We start from the raw sequence: 14233 nt of genomic DNA, 5'->3' as shown, positions 1-14233 counted from the left end.
AGCGGGCCCGCTTAAAATGTCACCACTCCCGCACGCCATTTTTCAAGGTTTACAGATGCTGGCGCCATCTGGGAGTGGCCAGTGGAAGCTATCGCATGTGTTCTGAAAAATGTTCCTTTTTTGCTTCTTTGCTGTTAATCCATCGGATCGTTACAACTATGAACTTTTCTTAATGCACCTGCTTCACTGACTTTGTTGCCAGGCAGCTGTGCATTTGTCAACAATCTCAAAGTTTGCAATCTAAAAAATAATTGACTACGAGCGGCAAACCTCCAAATTCAACAATCTCCAAGTTTGCAACTTAAAGTTCAAATAATTGACCACGAGCGGCAAACCCCCAAATTTTTGCGGAACTCAGATCCCCGTTTATTCACACATGAACCCCATGAGAACTTTCACTGGAACTATCGTTGCCAGGACGTCCGCGCGTTACAGATCACAGCTTGCTAAGCTACTTCCGTTCTAACCACCAGCATGGCAAATGTTTCTGGATCTCTTAGCAGACTCCAGAACAATTCCTTCCCAGCATCACTTTCCCTGAAATTCTTGAGTTTTTCATAAACTGCAATCTTCCATGTGAACACTGCAATATCACGTCGTTTTCTTTTTTTTTTTCTTGATACTCCCGACCCCCTCCTCAAAACCGTGGGAAAAACCCACGGGTTTCTTTACAGACTTGTCTTTTCTGCTTACATTTAGAGGCACTCCCTTGGATTTATTTTAACCTACAGTCACACTACCGGCCCCTCGGTCCCGTTAGCACTCCCTTTTGCTCACCCACGCTTAAGCTGATAAAAATAAATGTCTCACATTTGTGCGTCCCCGCATGTAATGAACCCTACTGACTGCAAGAAATCGTGCAAGCAATTACGGTAGTCCATTTTCGCCCGTAAAGCGTTTTGTGTCATTTTTTCAAAACAATTTATGAAGCGACAAGATCCAAAATTTTGTGATATCTTTTACAATGGAGCGCCAAGGCAAGAATTCCAAAAGCACAAGTCACTGACAAAGGATGCAATTACACAAAGAAAACGGAAGACAGCTGAAATTTCCATGCAAATGGTGGCACGGCAAACAGAAAATTAGTAGAGTGAAATTCAACAAGGGCAGTTTTTCATCAGAATGTATAGGCTGCGTTTTTCATGAGCAAAAGGTCAGGCACACGACGACATCCTGGCCGCGCAAGCGCATACGTATGCCGTTGGGCAATGCGGGCGATAACCGACAAGTCACTTATCGAGCTCTCGAAGCCACGGGTTGCACAAAAAGTGAAAAATATGCACAGTAGTACAGAAAAACGCAGAACTGTTATAGTGCAGGAGTAGCATGCCAAAGAGCACAGGTGATACTGCTGATTTCATAGTAAAGCTCATTTCCATGCAACACGCACACAGACTATGTCACCTGGCATCAGTCTTTCCATGTAATTCAATGAATGCTCCAAAAGGTATCAATCATCTGCCGCTCGTGGACGCTGATGAGGTACGCAATGAATATTCACTCATACATAGCTCACGATTTCAAAGAAAAATGAGCTCTCGCACAAATATCCCGGACAAGCGAAGGCGCATGTTGAGTATTCATGTGAATACCCGCAACCCACAGTTCAACGTGTACTGCATCGGCTGCAGTACACTGGCGCTGTGCGCTTCCATCTGTATATGCCGTCAATAATGCGGGCAGTGTCTGCGCATGTTATTGGTCGTATTAGAACACGTAGGTAGCAAACTACACACCAACTAAGCGAAGTCCACGCGTTCCCCATTGCGAGGCCAATGTTTTCACCCTCAATAAATCTTATGTCGTCACTTGAGCTTCTACTCTCTCACTTTTGCACACGAAGGGGACAGCTATCACATTGCAAACATAACTGCGTAATTCACCAAATGTCTCTGGTTTCTCGGTCCTGCGACGGTAATCCGTAAACAAGCTCCGTCACGAAACCTCTATACTATATTTAACAAGCGCTTGGACACACAGCTGCCTTGCAAACACGTTACGGACGTAAAAGACAATGAGGATAAAAATATTGCAATGTCTGAATCTAAAACTACGCTCCAAGCACACAAGCATGCAATAGCGTTCAGGTCCCAAGCCATGATATGCGACAGGGGCGCCTACGCAGGGCCTCGCAGCAGCCGGTAACACCGCTCGCATTTTCCAAGAGATCGCCGCCGCAAAGCACATAGTACAAAAAAAGTCTGCTTGACTAAGGACCGCAAGGACCGTCGTGACGTCAGGAGGCATTATTCAGGGAACAGCTGCATGCTGGAGGCTGTGCTGGCCCGTGGCATGCTGGTACCGCTGCGCACCTGGTCGGATAGAATGAAGGGGCCTCGGGCTGGGGCGTCGGTGGTGGTCTGCCCAAAAGGGAGAACGTGCATGCCAGTGAGCGTGTGTTCAAGCATTGCCACATAGTTACTATGGAGCAGAACAGTGCCTTTAACTCGTGTGGCCTACTGATGCTCGTACCTTCCTCTTGTACTTTCTACTGTGAGACGCGTCGAAGCATGCGACTTGCGGTCGATTACAATTTAAACTTTTACAGAGGAGGTCAAAAGTAAATAGAAGTCAATGTTATTGGAAACGATTAACTTCACCGTCTACACTTCATGCCACCTTGAAAAGACATAACCAGCCTGATTTACACAGTACACTTGTAAATCTCGGCCATTACGCTTTGAATTCAGAGAAATCAAATTTTTGACACAGTCGCCTTCGATCTGAATATGGAGATGCGCGTTTTCCTTAATTAAACAGCAGCAATGCTCTAATATTCCAAGCTCCCTTAAACAACATTGACTGATGGTGCAACAAATCGCTGCTGTGTGTAAATGCCAACAAAACGTCCCTCATTACATTACAGCGCACGCAGTTCTATCTCGTCGAAATTCTCAATCTCTCATGACAAAATCTCCGCAGTTACCTCTCATGAATACCTCGGTGTTCCAAAAAATAATCCCCATAGTTGCCCACCCCACATTCAAACGTTACTAGTGACGACAACCGCGTGCTTGGGTTTCTTTATGGCATAAGATACGGCTAGCACCTCCCAATGTAAAATTCGCGAACTATCTAACACTGGAATACGTGTGCGCAGTCTCGGCCAAGACCAATGAAATCTTGATCTGGCCCTTCATTATGATTATCATCATCAGCTTGACAAAGTCAATTGCCGGAAAAAGGCCTCTAACTTACCAATAAATTCCAATACATTCCGCCCTGCGCCAGCTGTGTCTACATTATCCCCACAAACTTCCTTATCTCATCCGCCCACCTATCTTTCCGCCGCCCCCTCCTAGACTTGCCTTCTGCATTCAATCAAAATATGCCGCAAGATTCATTGCTTTCGAATCCTCCTTCTGTTCGAGCGTCAGCTCCTATAGTCTTCCTATAATCTATAACTATAACTATAATCTTCCATCCCTCGTCTAACGCCATAAAATAGACAGACTGCATCTTTTTCATAAATTATAACACTCATAGATTGTAATTTGCATGTTCATGCTGCTCACCGCATTTCTGACCGCCTTAATGATGATAAAGCAGTTTACTCAAAATGTGCGCATGCCACCGCGCTTGACAATATCTTTCCCCACGCAACCAAGGACTGGAATCGCCTTCCTGCCAACGCAGTTCATCAAAATAATACAGCACACTTGAAGGTGTTCATTGAAAAAAAGAAAAAAAGCATGGGCATGCTGCAACAACAAGCCCCTCATGAAATACCCCTACCGGGCCATTTGAGCTGCCAATAAGTAAATTAATGAATAAGTTTGCTTTTCAAAACCGGTGTGCCCAGAATGGGCTTCTACAGACCGAAAACTGAGAAAAACATGTTTTCGGATCATAGTGAAAATGAAAACATCCTGCCTTATGTGGGCACAATCGAGCGTTGTTATAGTCATGGGACGAGACACGAGGGCGAGTCGCAGACAAGCTCCAACACGACCGCATTCATACTTGATGAAGGAACCGAGTAGGCTCTGAAACGTCGTGTCTTATTTAAATTTTCGTTAGCAGTTTTTTCTAACCTAAATTAGGACACGACGAGTTATAGTCTCGTTTATTTGACATTTACATGGCGTATAACAAGCTGAGGTGACGTTCGGTTCTGAAGCGATCGTATTCTTCGTGTATCCCACCACACGATCAAGCCTCGGTGAAATATGGGCCCGTATTTTCTTTTTTGCTCGGTGTTATATCTTGAAGTGTAAACCATATCTCCTTGTGTTTCAAGCTTTTTTGAATCAAGCTTTCGATTAAAAGCGACACTTCTTTCCCATCCGCGATAATTTTTTTTTTGGTACTGCATGACCTGTCAATATTTTGCACTGATTGGTTATGAAGCTAGCCGCGGTCCACTAAAACTGTCGTCGACGAGGCTTGAGTCACTGTGACGAAACCGTTTAGTGAGTGGAAACGCATACGTAGGCGCTTCGAGCACGCTTAAACTACCGAATTACATTCTGGCACGTGAGGCGAATATTTCTGGCACCTGATTTTAGCCGGCGCGCAATCACTGTCACACTCGCTCGTCATGATTTCCAACGTAACGATGCGTAAAAATCAAGAGCATTCATTGATCCTGAAAACCTCGGCGAAAGTCTTCTACAAGATTTCTGGCGAATCCGCTACGGAATCGGAAGCCTTTCACTTTAGCTGTCAGTTGCGGAGAAAAATGCGTCCTCAGAATTCAATCGTCTATGTGTTGAAAGTTCCGTTTGTTTTTTGAGATAGCTCGGCGAACTGCTGCGAGACTCATCACTGATGCCAACATTCCAGTTCTAAGCACGATTAGTTGCTGAATTTACGTATATTATTATTGTTGTTGCAACTGTACTGCTTTTTCTAAAGGCACTGCCGATGTCAGGTATGACACTAGCTTCACCGCAGAACCGTTAGAGCGGCGTTAGAACCTCACAGTGCGCCAATGATTTTAGCATAGTTTGCGTATATGAAAGCCCTAAACCTGTTCGTTATCATGATGTCATGACGCAGTGTTACACTCTCGAGCGGTAACGCGTAAAGAATGGTTTACCAATAAGTGCCCTCTATTGTAGTTAACTTCTCAGGCTTTCGCTCACATTTCTTTATCTATGCCCAGTAACTTATAGTATCTGCGAGTGGTTCTTCCTGCCTAGGCTTTTCCTCACAAGATGAAGATTGCACAGTAATGGAAGCCGGTAGAAACTAACCAGCCAGGACGATACTACGCGTCCTTTATAAACGCTGTCGTTTACTGCGCTTTGAGGATATTTCGAAATGTGCCATTCATCCAAGTGTATGACTCTCCAGGCGTCTAAAAGCCACAGCGGCTCGACATATGCCATGTGTTTGAATGCTTGATGCGAAAACTCGGATTAGCTCTGCCTACTTGAATGACACTCACATCAACGTCGACAAACATTTCATCCGCTTCCGTGGCGCTAGGTCGCCCGAGCAGCCTTTCGAGGTCACACGCGGTCTCCGGCACCGGCGTGTCCTTGGTCTCTGGCAGAAGGGTGACCAGAGACAGCGATGTCGCCGTCAGCAGCACTGAGCAAAGCTCCAGCAAAGGCGGCTGCAGGTGAATCTCGAGCAACGGCGTCGCTGTAGCGCACACACCGCCGGCGAAATAGACGGTGCCCAGACCCGTAGCTCTCATTGCGGTTGGGTACAGCTCAAGGCTGTACGTGCACACCAGGGCAAGGTTGGCCAGGACTGAATCGAAAAGCAGCTCCCTGAAACAGCGCCCCCAAGCGGCGCCTATGTAGTCTGGAAGTACACCACGTATCCTTCTACATATCGGGCTCTTTGAACCCTCATGTGTAAACATAAACAATGCTGGTTTCTCTTGACCTGAAAGATACGTAGATTCGATCTTTACCGAGTAAATTACTGCAGCGAATAATTAAAGTACTACATGACGCAATCAAGTTCAGTAATGAGAAGCTCGAGAATAACTTCGAAGTGATTTTCTCCTTGCATTAAAAACGCAAGAGCACGGTCACAAACAGAACATCGGCAAAACTTCAGTAGAGTAGTAGAGATTGAGTGCAGACTGCTTTTAATTACTGCAATGCACAAACGACCGTATTTCTTTACGGGGCGTCGCTGCTCATCTCGTCACATGGAAACTTCCTTTTCATATCTCACAGAATAGCTTTACTGCACTTTCTTGTAAACCGCTGCAGTGATCGCGTGGTTAGGTTATTGTATATATTTTAGTGCATAATGAAACTCAGTGACTGGTGACATCTGGCAAACGATTTCCACCTCATGCCTTATTCACGTATCTATGCGTGGTGACAAGTGCACTTTACATGTAGTTAGCAGAATTGCGCCTGGATATAAGTGGGGTACACTGTTCACCTGAGCAGTGGCAATACAGACGCCGCTGCCATGGCTGTTGCCAGTGCTTCCACAGAGGCGAGCAGGCAGACACACGGCAGTGCGAGCAGCAGAGCATCCCTCCTGGTCAATGCGTGCAGGAGTTGGTCCGCAGCAGCCAAACAGAACACTCGCAGCACCAGGCGCTCCAGATCCAGAAGCTCCAGATTCACGGCGTCTTTGTCAGCAGACACAACCAGGCTGCTGAGGAGCGTGAACAGTGTGAAGACCAGCACCAGCGTGCGCGTCCGAAAATTAGGGTCGATCACCAGGCCCACGCTCCCCAGAAGGTTCTGCCTTCGCACACGCATACGCGCTGTCGTCCTCAAGGGCTTGTGGGTCAGCCCAGTGCTTAGCCTGGCAGAGGAAAAAAAAGCAACGAATGCAGTTTCTAGCCTCTTGAAGCCGTAGAGATGAAGTCGGTAACACTTTACTATCATCCGACGCTGCTTGTTTGTTTGTTTGTTTGTTTGTTTGTTTGTTTGTTTGTTTGTTTATGGGGTTTAACGTCCCAAAGCGACTAAGGCTATGAAAGACGCCGTAGTGGAGGGCTCCGGAAATTTTGACCACCTGGGGTTCTTTAACGTGCGTCCGACGCAGCCTCCATCCATGCCCCTGCCTTGCAGCGCTTGGCTTGCCTCCGACCGGCAAGAGGACGGCGAAATAAGGGCCTCGATTCTGGCAGTCTTGACGCCATAAGTCGCATAATAATGTCCTCTAACAGCTACCGCCTCACCGTTAAATCACCTTCCACACCACACGCCATATACGGAGCAAAGCGGTTCGAAATTTAGAGATGGCTTATAATTGTTTTTTTTTTCTCTGTGATGTTCTCCCCATGAAACTCTCATACTACTAATTCACAGCCTTGATTTCGTTGGCAGGTAACTTCTCTAATGTGAATGTTATAACAAGCCCGTCATTTTCCTACCCTCAGAAGTGCATCTTCTTGTTTTCTTGCAAAGCGTCGAAAACTCAAGGAAGTCCATAGAAAAACACTTATTTCGCATTTCCATCTTCACAACCTGCCCCGCCGCGGTGGCTCAGTGGTTACGGCGCTCGGCTGCTGACCCGAAAGACGCGGGTTCGATCCCGGCCGCGGCGGCTGAATTTCTTGAAGGCGAAATTCTAGAGGCCCGTGTGCTGTGCGATGTCAGTGCACGTTAAAGAACCCCGGGTGGTCGAAATTTGCGGAGCCCTTCACTACGGCGTCTCTCATAGCCTCAGTCGCTTTGGGACGTTAAAACCCAATAAACAAACAAACAAACAAACAAACATCTTTAGAACTCCAGGCCAGTGAGTGTGATCATGGTAGTGATGTTTTCCGAGAGAAATCTTAGCCCGCCCAAACAAGGGCCACTAACGCGCTGTGAACGACCTTTCTGTTTCTTTGTCCTGTGCGTGTTGCGCAAACATTGTTCTAATTAAGCAAAACCAGCTCACCAAAAAACACGTTTTACTGAAGCGTTTTACTTTCATTCACGAAATGTATCTCCATCACTTTATCACCAGCACAACTCGTTCTGGCGTCACATTATTACCGTTTTGTATAATGTAAGAAACAACATGTACACCAAGGAGAGAAAGGAGAGGAGTATAGGCGAACACAAGCGCTTTATCGATCCAAAATATACAGCTCCAATCTGGTTTGAGAGGCAAGGCATTTCAAGAACAGAAATTCTGGGCAAAATGTGAGTGGTCAAGGGGACCACGTAACCGGCGAGGGCGACGTGATTACCATTTTTTTTCTTTAGCACATTTCTAAAGTGAAAAAACTAAACTTTCTTCAGGGATCGATGTCGTTTAAGTTCATTAGTCAGTGCAGTCGAACACGAAGACTGAAGACCACTGGAGATAACCTAACGGTCGGTAAGCGTAACCTCGGGTACTAACCAAGGCAATTCATGATGCCGAAATTTCATCGAAAATTCATATCACTGGAAAGGAAAGTATCTGGCTGCTAATCGCATCATTTAATATAAAGATCAATATTTTGTTTTCGTCTCTGCAGGTCTGAAATTTGTCATGACTTCATAATGCGCATAGCCGCTGGTATTCCACCACATTCGCCACTGCGCGAAAGTTTGCCTATCGAGCCTACCAAACATGTTCCGTGGCGAAGTTAATATTTCTCTGCATGCATGGCCCTAGACCACACCTGCCAGTGAAGCGATGCAACGCCGTAGTGGCCATAGCCTTGCTTTCTGGACCGGGGCTGTCGAAGACCACACGCATCCACCGTGGTGACTCATCCACAAAGAGCAGTACCACAAGCAGCAGCGGCAGCGTGCAGAGCAGCACGGCGAGGCAGACGACGCGCCGGTCCAGCACCACTCCGGCCATAAGCCGCGGAGCCAGCGCAGCCGTGGCAACGACCAGGTGCGCGGCGCACACACTGCGCTGCCGCTGCTGGTCAGCACAGCCCTCGAACATGGACAGCACCATGATGAGGGCCAGCGTGCTGAGCGAGCCCGTGACGAGCATGCGCGCAATGACGAAGGTGAAGAAGGTCGATGTGAACACGGTCCCGATCGCCGCCAAAAGCGCCAGGAGGAGACTGACGACCATCACGGGCCTGCGTTGCCCGTAATGTCATGGCATTCATTCCTGTCTCCAGGGCGAAATCGAAAATACTGACGCCCCAAATACACATCGACAGTATTTTTGGACCGATACATTTTATAATTGAAGATTACGCAAAGAAGATCTTAATTTCATAGGTTCCAGCCCAGCACAACTTCCGATAAACTGCACTGAACATGAAGGCTGTGAAAAAATGCCTGCTCAAAAAAAAAACATTTTAAAAATATTAATAGAGGAGGACATTTCACGCTGTATATGTCGTCGAGAGGTGTCGCGACACGTAAATCTTCTGAGGTGACAAGAAGTTCTCATTGCATGTTGAGAGCTGCTTCTATGACTCTCACCAGCGTCCCAGCCGGTCGGCGATCTGTCCCACGAGCGGCATAGCCACCAGGCCTCCGAGGTTGTTGTATACGACTGCAACGAACAGCAGCCCGCGGCGCTCGCACACCAGGTTCCACTCGCTCGTCAACGTCTTCATCCCTGGCGAGAGTTCGTAGTCCCAGCTGCTGCAGGGCAGCTCTTCCCGCGGAGGCGTAACCACCGTAGACGGCGACCTTGAGCGACCGACAGCATCGCCGCCGTCGCTCTCTCTTGACGTCACGGAACCAACGCTGTAGATGGTGCACTTGCTGTAGCGGCCGTCGTCGCCCTGCGGGATGAATATCTTCTTCCACTGAGCCTCACTCACGTTCCCCGCTTCTCCAGACTTCCGGCACCAGTGGCCCACGGACGGCGCAAGCAGCGGCATCGCCAGCCAGTGGAACGTGAGCACGGCCAGAGAAAGCACGGTACAAGCCAGCAGCCCTACCCTGTACAAGGCACTGGGCACGATGTTTGATTCGGCAGTCGATGGTTCGCGAGTGGCCAAGATGCTGGAGGCTCTAAGGCGTGCAAGGCGTGATGTTAGAACTCCGCTGCCGACGCCCACGGCGGACGGCATGGCTGGCGGTGCAGGGTCGGGTGACGGCGTTGTCGAGGGATCACCACCAAAGGTAACGTTGGTCAAGCCACCACGACTTTGACTCCGCTTTATTGTGGGACCTGAGTAGACGTGCTCGTCAGCGCTTCTGTCTCCTGCGGAGGACGCCGTCATGGCTTCGGACATAAGTGGCGTAGGCGTGGCAGTCTCGACTGTCTCCGCATTGCGCGTCTCCGGTGCTTCGCGGACAGAGCCGGCCCTCTCCATAGGGCGGACCGGGCGCACCACTGGGCTTTTCGGACTCTGAGGGGCAGTCACGAATGCGGACATGCTCTCGACGGTGGGATGCGGCGGCATGGCGCTGGACCAGGAGACAGCGGGGGCTTCCTGAGATAGCCTTTCCTCTGGTCTTCTCGACTGTTTGGCGTCATGTGCAAGTGTAGCAGAACCAACGATGATCGAGCATGCCAAATTTTCTGAGCCCGAAGAGGCATGCCGATGTCGCTTTTTTGCTCTCGGAGACTTTTCCTTCTTCTTTCTGCGTAGAAACAGTGATAAAGACATTTATTCAGGAGTGTGCACTATAAAGAACTACTTGAGAATCAGAGTAAAGAGGCTGTGTGGAGTGTCATTCAGTTACTTGCGTTGACCTTCAGGAAGTTCGGGAGAAAAATTCCCTTAAAATTGAAGGAAAGATAAGTACAGATTATACTGCTTCACACTGTGCCACTAAGCTGTTCACTTCACGTCGCCATCAATACAAGGAACCACAGCACCATTTATAGTATCTGTGTGCACCGAAGGCAATGTATTCTTTTCCACTTGGTGAATAGCATACTGTGTCTGCAGCGGATATGCGGCTGGTTGCCATCACAATTACAGAATATTGGTGTCTTCTGAAATCAAGCAGATCTAGTGGCACGATTGGTTAGAACTAGCTGCGCATTAAATTTCCCTGGATGCGAGACTGGTCTTTTCCATCAGATTGAACAGGTCACAATAAACTCCGTAAGCGGTCGACAAGCAGCTACACGCTCACAGCTACGCAATTAAGTGGCAAATATCGGCAAACAAAATTTGCCAGGTTCCTGGCAGTAAGCGAATTAAGTCAGCTTAACAAGGGCTGTGAGCTCGGAACTCACTTTCGATGGCGCCTCCCAGGCTGGCCTCGGGCTGTTGGCTGCTCAGCACCGATGACGGAGCCCCGCGCACTGGTCCCCATTGCGGGGCTGTCCAGGTCAGGCTGCGCTGACGGCGCGGCTTCCATGTGATTCGAATGCGTCCCACGGAGAACAGGCGATGGCGGCCGACTTAGAACGTTGAACTTCTTCTTCTAGCTCGTGCTGAACGTGCGTCACCGCGCATGAGCATCTTCTCGTCGTTGTTGTTGTCCTCAAGGTGATAATGGCGCGGACCCACTGCGGGAGATTAGCCAAGACACTGGCGGCGACTGATAGGTGCTCAAAACGTTAAAAATAAATTAAAATAAAAGAAAGGAATGCAGATTTTATTATTTCAATTACCGAATCAAACAGTGAGAATGATGACAGACAATGGGAATGGGGCTAAACGCGCCGTGTTTAGGAAGCTTTGGTTACAGATAAATTTTGTTTGGTTTGGTTTATGGGGTTTAACGTCCCAAACCGACTAAGGCTATGAGAGACGCCGTAGTGGAGGGTTCCGAAAATTTCGACCACCCGGGGTTCTTTAACGTACGTGCACTGACATTGCACAGTACACGGGCCTCTAGAATTTCTCCCCCAAAGAAATTCAACCGCCGCGGCCGGGATCGAACCCGCGTCTTTCGGGTCAGCAGCCGAGCACCATAACCACTGAGCCACCGCGGCGGCCTAGATCAAAATTTGAACATGAGTAGCCACAAGATATAATTCAGAAATATATTAAGATTGCAGCCATTTCATATCTAATAGAGAGTTCGAATGGCGAGGAGCTTATTCCTGTTGCTGCCACGAAGTATGGAAGCACCAAGAGACAGAACAACCCCAGCAGGCAATACTAAACCGAGCTGTCGTAGCGAGTTTTCTAGCAGGCGCCTGTGTAAAGAAGAGAAGCGGTGGAAGGTTAACAAGAGGTAATCTACTGTTTCGGGTTCAGCGCCGAGCGGGCACAGTGGGGAGACCGCCAGACCAGACCTTTCAAGCCATTTTCGTAATCTTTTGCTTATCCGATATAATAGCTCTTGTGGTAAACAGTACCGGCCATAGTAGGCGGTAGACCGACGTTTTCTCGCGGAAAGAACTATCACTACTTTCTGCTGTTAGTAACGGGAAGAAAAAAAGAGATGATTTTTATCAGCCCACATATCCCAGTATGAAATTCCAGCCCTGGCCACAATACTCCTGCTAATTGACCATTTGCGGAGAAGTTTCTGCGCATGCGCAGCGAAGGCGTAGCCAGCGCCCTCTATAGGCGATTTGGTTTTGGTTGGAAAACATGAGCCGGCCGTGCATTTCCTCGCTGTAGTGCGGCGAACGACGTGAGCTCCTTGCCTCGCTTTTGCAGCGTGAATGAACATGCCAGCGCATCGCTTGGCCTGCGGCTGCACGAATTACTTCGTTCAGAAAGGAAGCACAAAGCTCAGGTTCCCGCCCAGCTCGTTTAGAAACGGATGTTCCTGCTGTATTTCGCGATTGCTGCTAAGTGCACGCTGCTCGGTCGTTCTGGAAGAGTTTTGCCATCGACGCACGTGTGTATTCGGTGGAAACCGAATGATATACTAGTACGAACACTCACCATGAATGCAAAAATGTCATGCCGTGCTATCTGAACAGCGGGAGCACGGCAGAGCGCAACCTCGTGTATATCCGTTCATTCTAACACCCCGTCAGCACGCAAAGCAACGCTCTGCTATCAGCACGAGCCATGATTGAGATAGTACAGCGGGTCGGTTACTAATCAGTTAAATGTGCCCAGCATCAAAATGTGCTGTACGAAGTTAGCAGAAACTTCTGCCCTATCAAGAAAGCCTACCAATGATGAGAAACCAACGGCAAGGAAGGCCCGTACTAAGGACGAACCATGCTGTTGTCACATAAACACCGGTATTCACCGACTGCGCGCACGCGTCACTCTCACGAAATCTAGTTCATTGTCAGTTGTCTGAAGATTCATCATCAAGTTTCTGACGTAACCTTCCTCCTTGAAGGACCAGCCGCGATGAGCCTGGCCAACAGCTGAGGTGGTGGAGTGGAGGTTTTGCCACACATTTCAGGCTACCACGCGAAAAATCTTCGCTCCACCCCGCTTCTAAAAACGCAAATGGGAGGTTCTCTTCCTCTATCATCCTCTCTCGTTACCAAACGCACGTTTCCGGTAAAGAAACAACTCTAAACAACAAAACAAGTGCACGAGAACTGCTGAACGCTGTCTTGCTCATGCCTGCTCGGGAACAACTTTCCAACCAAAAGTTCCGGTGGAGCTTCCCTCTTTGCACGACAGGTAGCGCTCAGACCTCTCCTCGGGTACGTCACGCGAGGCGAGTGACGTCACGGCGATGACGTTTCCGGCTCACGCCGGGAACCCGATGGGCAAAACAGTCCTCCGTTTGCGTGCGTTCCTGTATAGTTTTGCTGGGCGAGCAAGGAAGCTGTCGCAGTGCGGGCGCCGGAACCCGTGCCTCGACCCTATCTCGTGATGCCTGCGAGCTGCTGTGCCGTGGGATGCACTAACCGTGCCAAGAAAGGCGTCCGCTTTTTTCGTTTTCCGCGGGACGAGAATCTCCTGAAGGTGCACGCAATGCGTCGAGATAAATGGAAGCCAAGACCGGCAGACAGGATACGCGGAGCGCACTTCATCTCTGCTAAGAAGCATTCCTTTCTTTCACTTGCTGATTTTGGAGAGCTAGCGAGGTGAATGGCACTGTGAACTTTTCGTCTTATCCGCCAACGCAGGCGCCCCGTCCTCGTTACCGGACCACCCGGACCGAGTGCCCAGCGTTTTCTCATTCAAGAAGAGAAATCCCAGCGCAGACATGAAGAAGTGTGGTCGTTTTGAGCGGACAATCTTAGCAACATCTTAGTTGTTGCAAACTGGTAGTATGGGGCAAGAAAGCGTAAAGTAGGTTAGCTGTGCAGGGTTTGAACTCAGGCGACACATGGGATGTAAGGGGCGTCGCGGTGCTCGGAACCGGAGCAGTTTCAGCCGCCTAATGACCCTTTTAACAGACCCGACACCGCACGGTCATAAGCGTTTTTTTTTTTCGCAATGGCTCTGAGCAGTGACCGCGCAGAGGGCACAACAGTTAGAGCAGATTCTCCGCCAACGAAGCGACAGTCAGCGTTCTCAGCTTCAGCCCCGTCGACAAGCGGCCGAGATCGAATCAGCGATAACACACAG

General features: G+C 48.9%; 1 protein-coding gene across 1 annotated transcript; it reads right to left on the bottom strand.

Moving 5' to 3' along the window:
• Positions 1–353: 353 nt before the first annotated feature.
• On the bottom strand, positions 354–11469 carry LOC149370528 (uncharacterized). Its single transcript, XM_089583549.1, has 5 exons — positions 11020–11469; positions 9300–10415; positions 6355–6729; positions 5393–5723; positions 354–2360 (listed from the first exon to the last, which is right to left on the bottom strand). The coding sequence occupies exons 1-5, from the start codon at positions 11142–11144 to the stop codon at positions 2247–2249; spliced, it is 2061 nt and encodes a 686-aa protein (XP_089439675.1). The 5' UTR covers positions 11145–11469; the 3' UTR covers positions 354–2246.
• Between the last annotated feature and the right edge of the window lie 2764 nt (positions 11470–14233).

Source organism: Amblyomma mixtum, chromosome 1, assembly GCF_055824585.1.
Source record: "Amblyomma mixtum isolate Tamu chromosome 1, ASM5582458v1, whole genome shotgun sequence".
NCBI lineage: Eukaryota > Metazoa > Arthropoda > Arachnida > Ixodida > Ixodidae > Amblyomma > Amblyomma mixtum.
Note: the sequence above shows the minus strand (reverse complement) of the source record. Positions and strands in the feature narration are given on the sequence as shown.

What these genes read in the sequence shown, in the direction of transcription:
- LOC149370528 (XM_089583549.1), bottom strand. Translation starts at nt 11,144, where the DNA reads ATGGAAGCCGCGCCGTCAGCGCAGCCTGACCTGGACAGCCCCGCAATG. An exon ending in CCTGGGAGGCGCCATCGAAA is followed by an intron (nt 10,416 to 11,019) that starts GTGAGTTCCGAG and finishes GTTTCTACGCAG; the next exon opens with AAAGAAGAAGGAAAAGTCTC. An exon ending in GCCGACCGGCTGGGACGCTG is followed by an intron (nt 6,730 to 9,299) that starts GTGAGAGTCATA and finishes TTCCTCTGCCAG; the next exon opens with GCTAAGCACTGGGCTGACCC.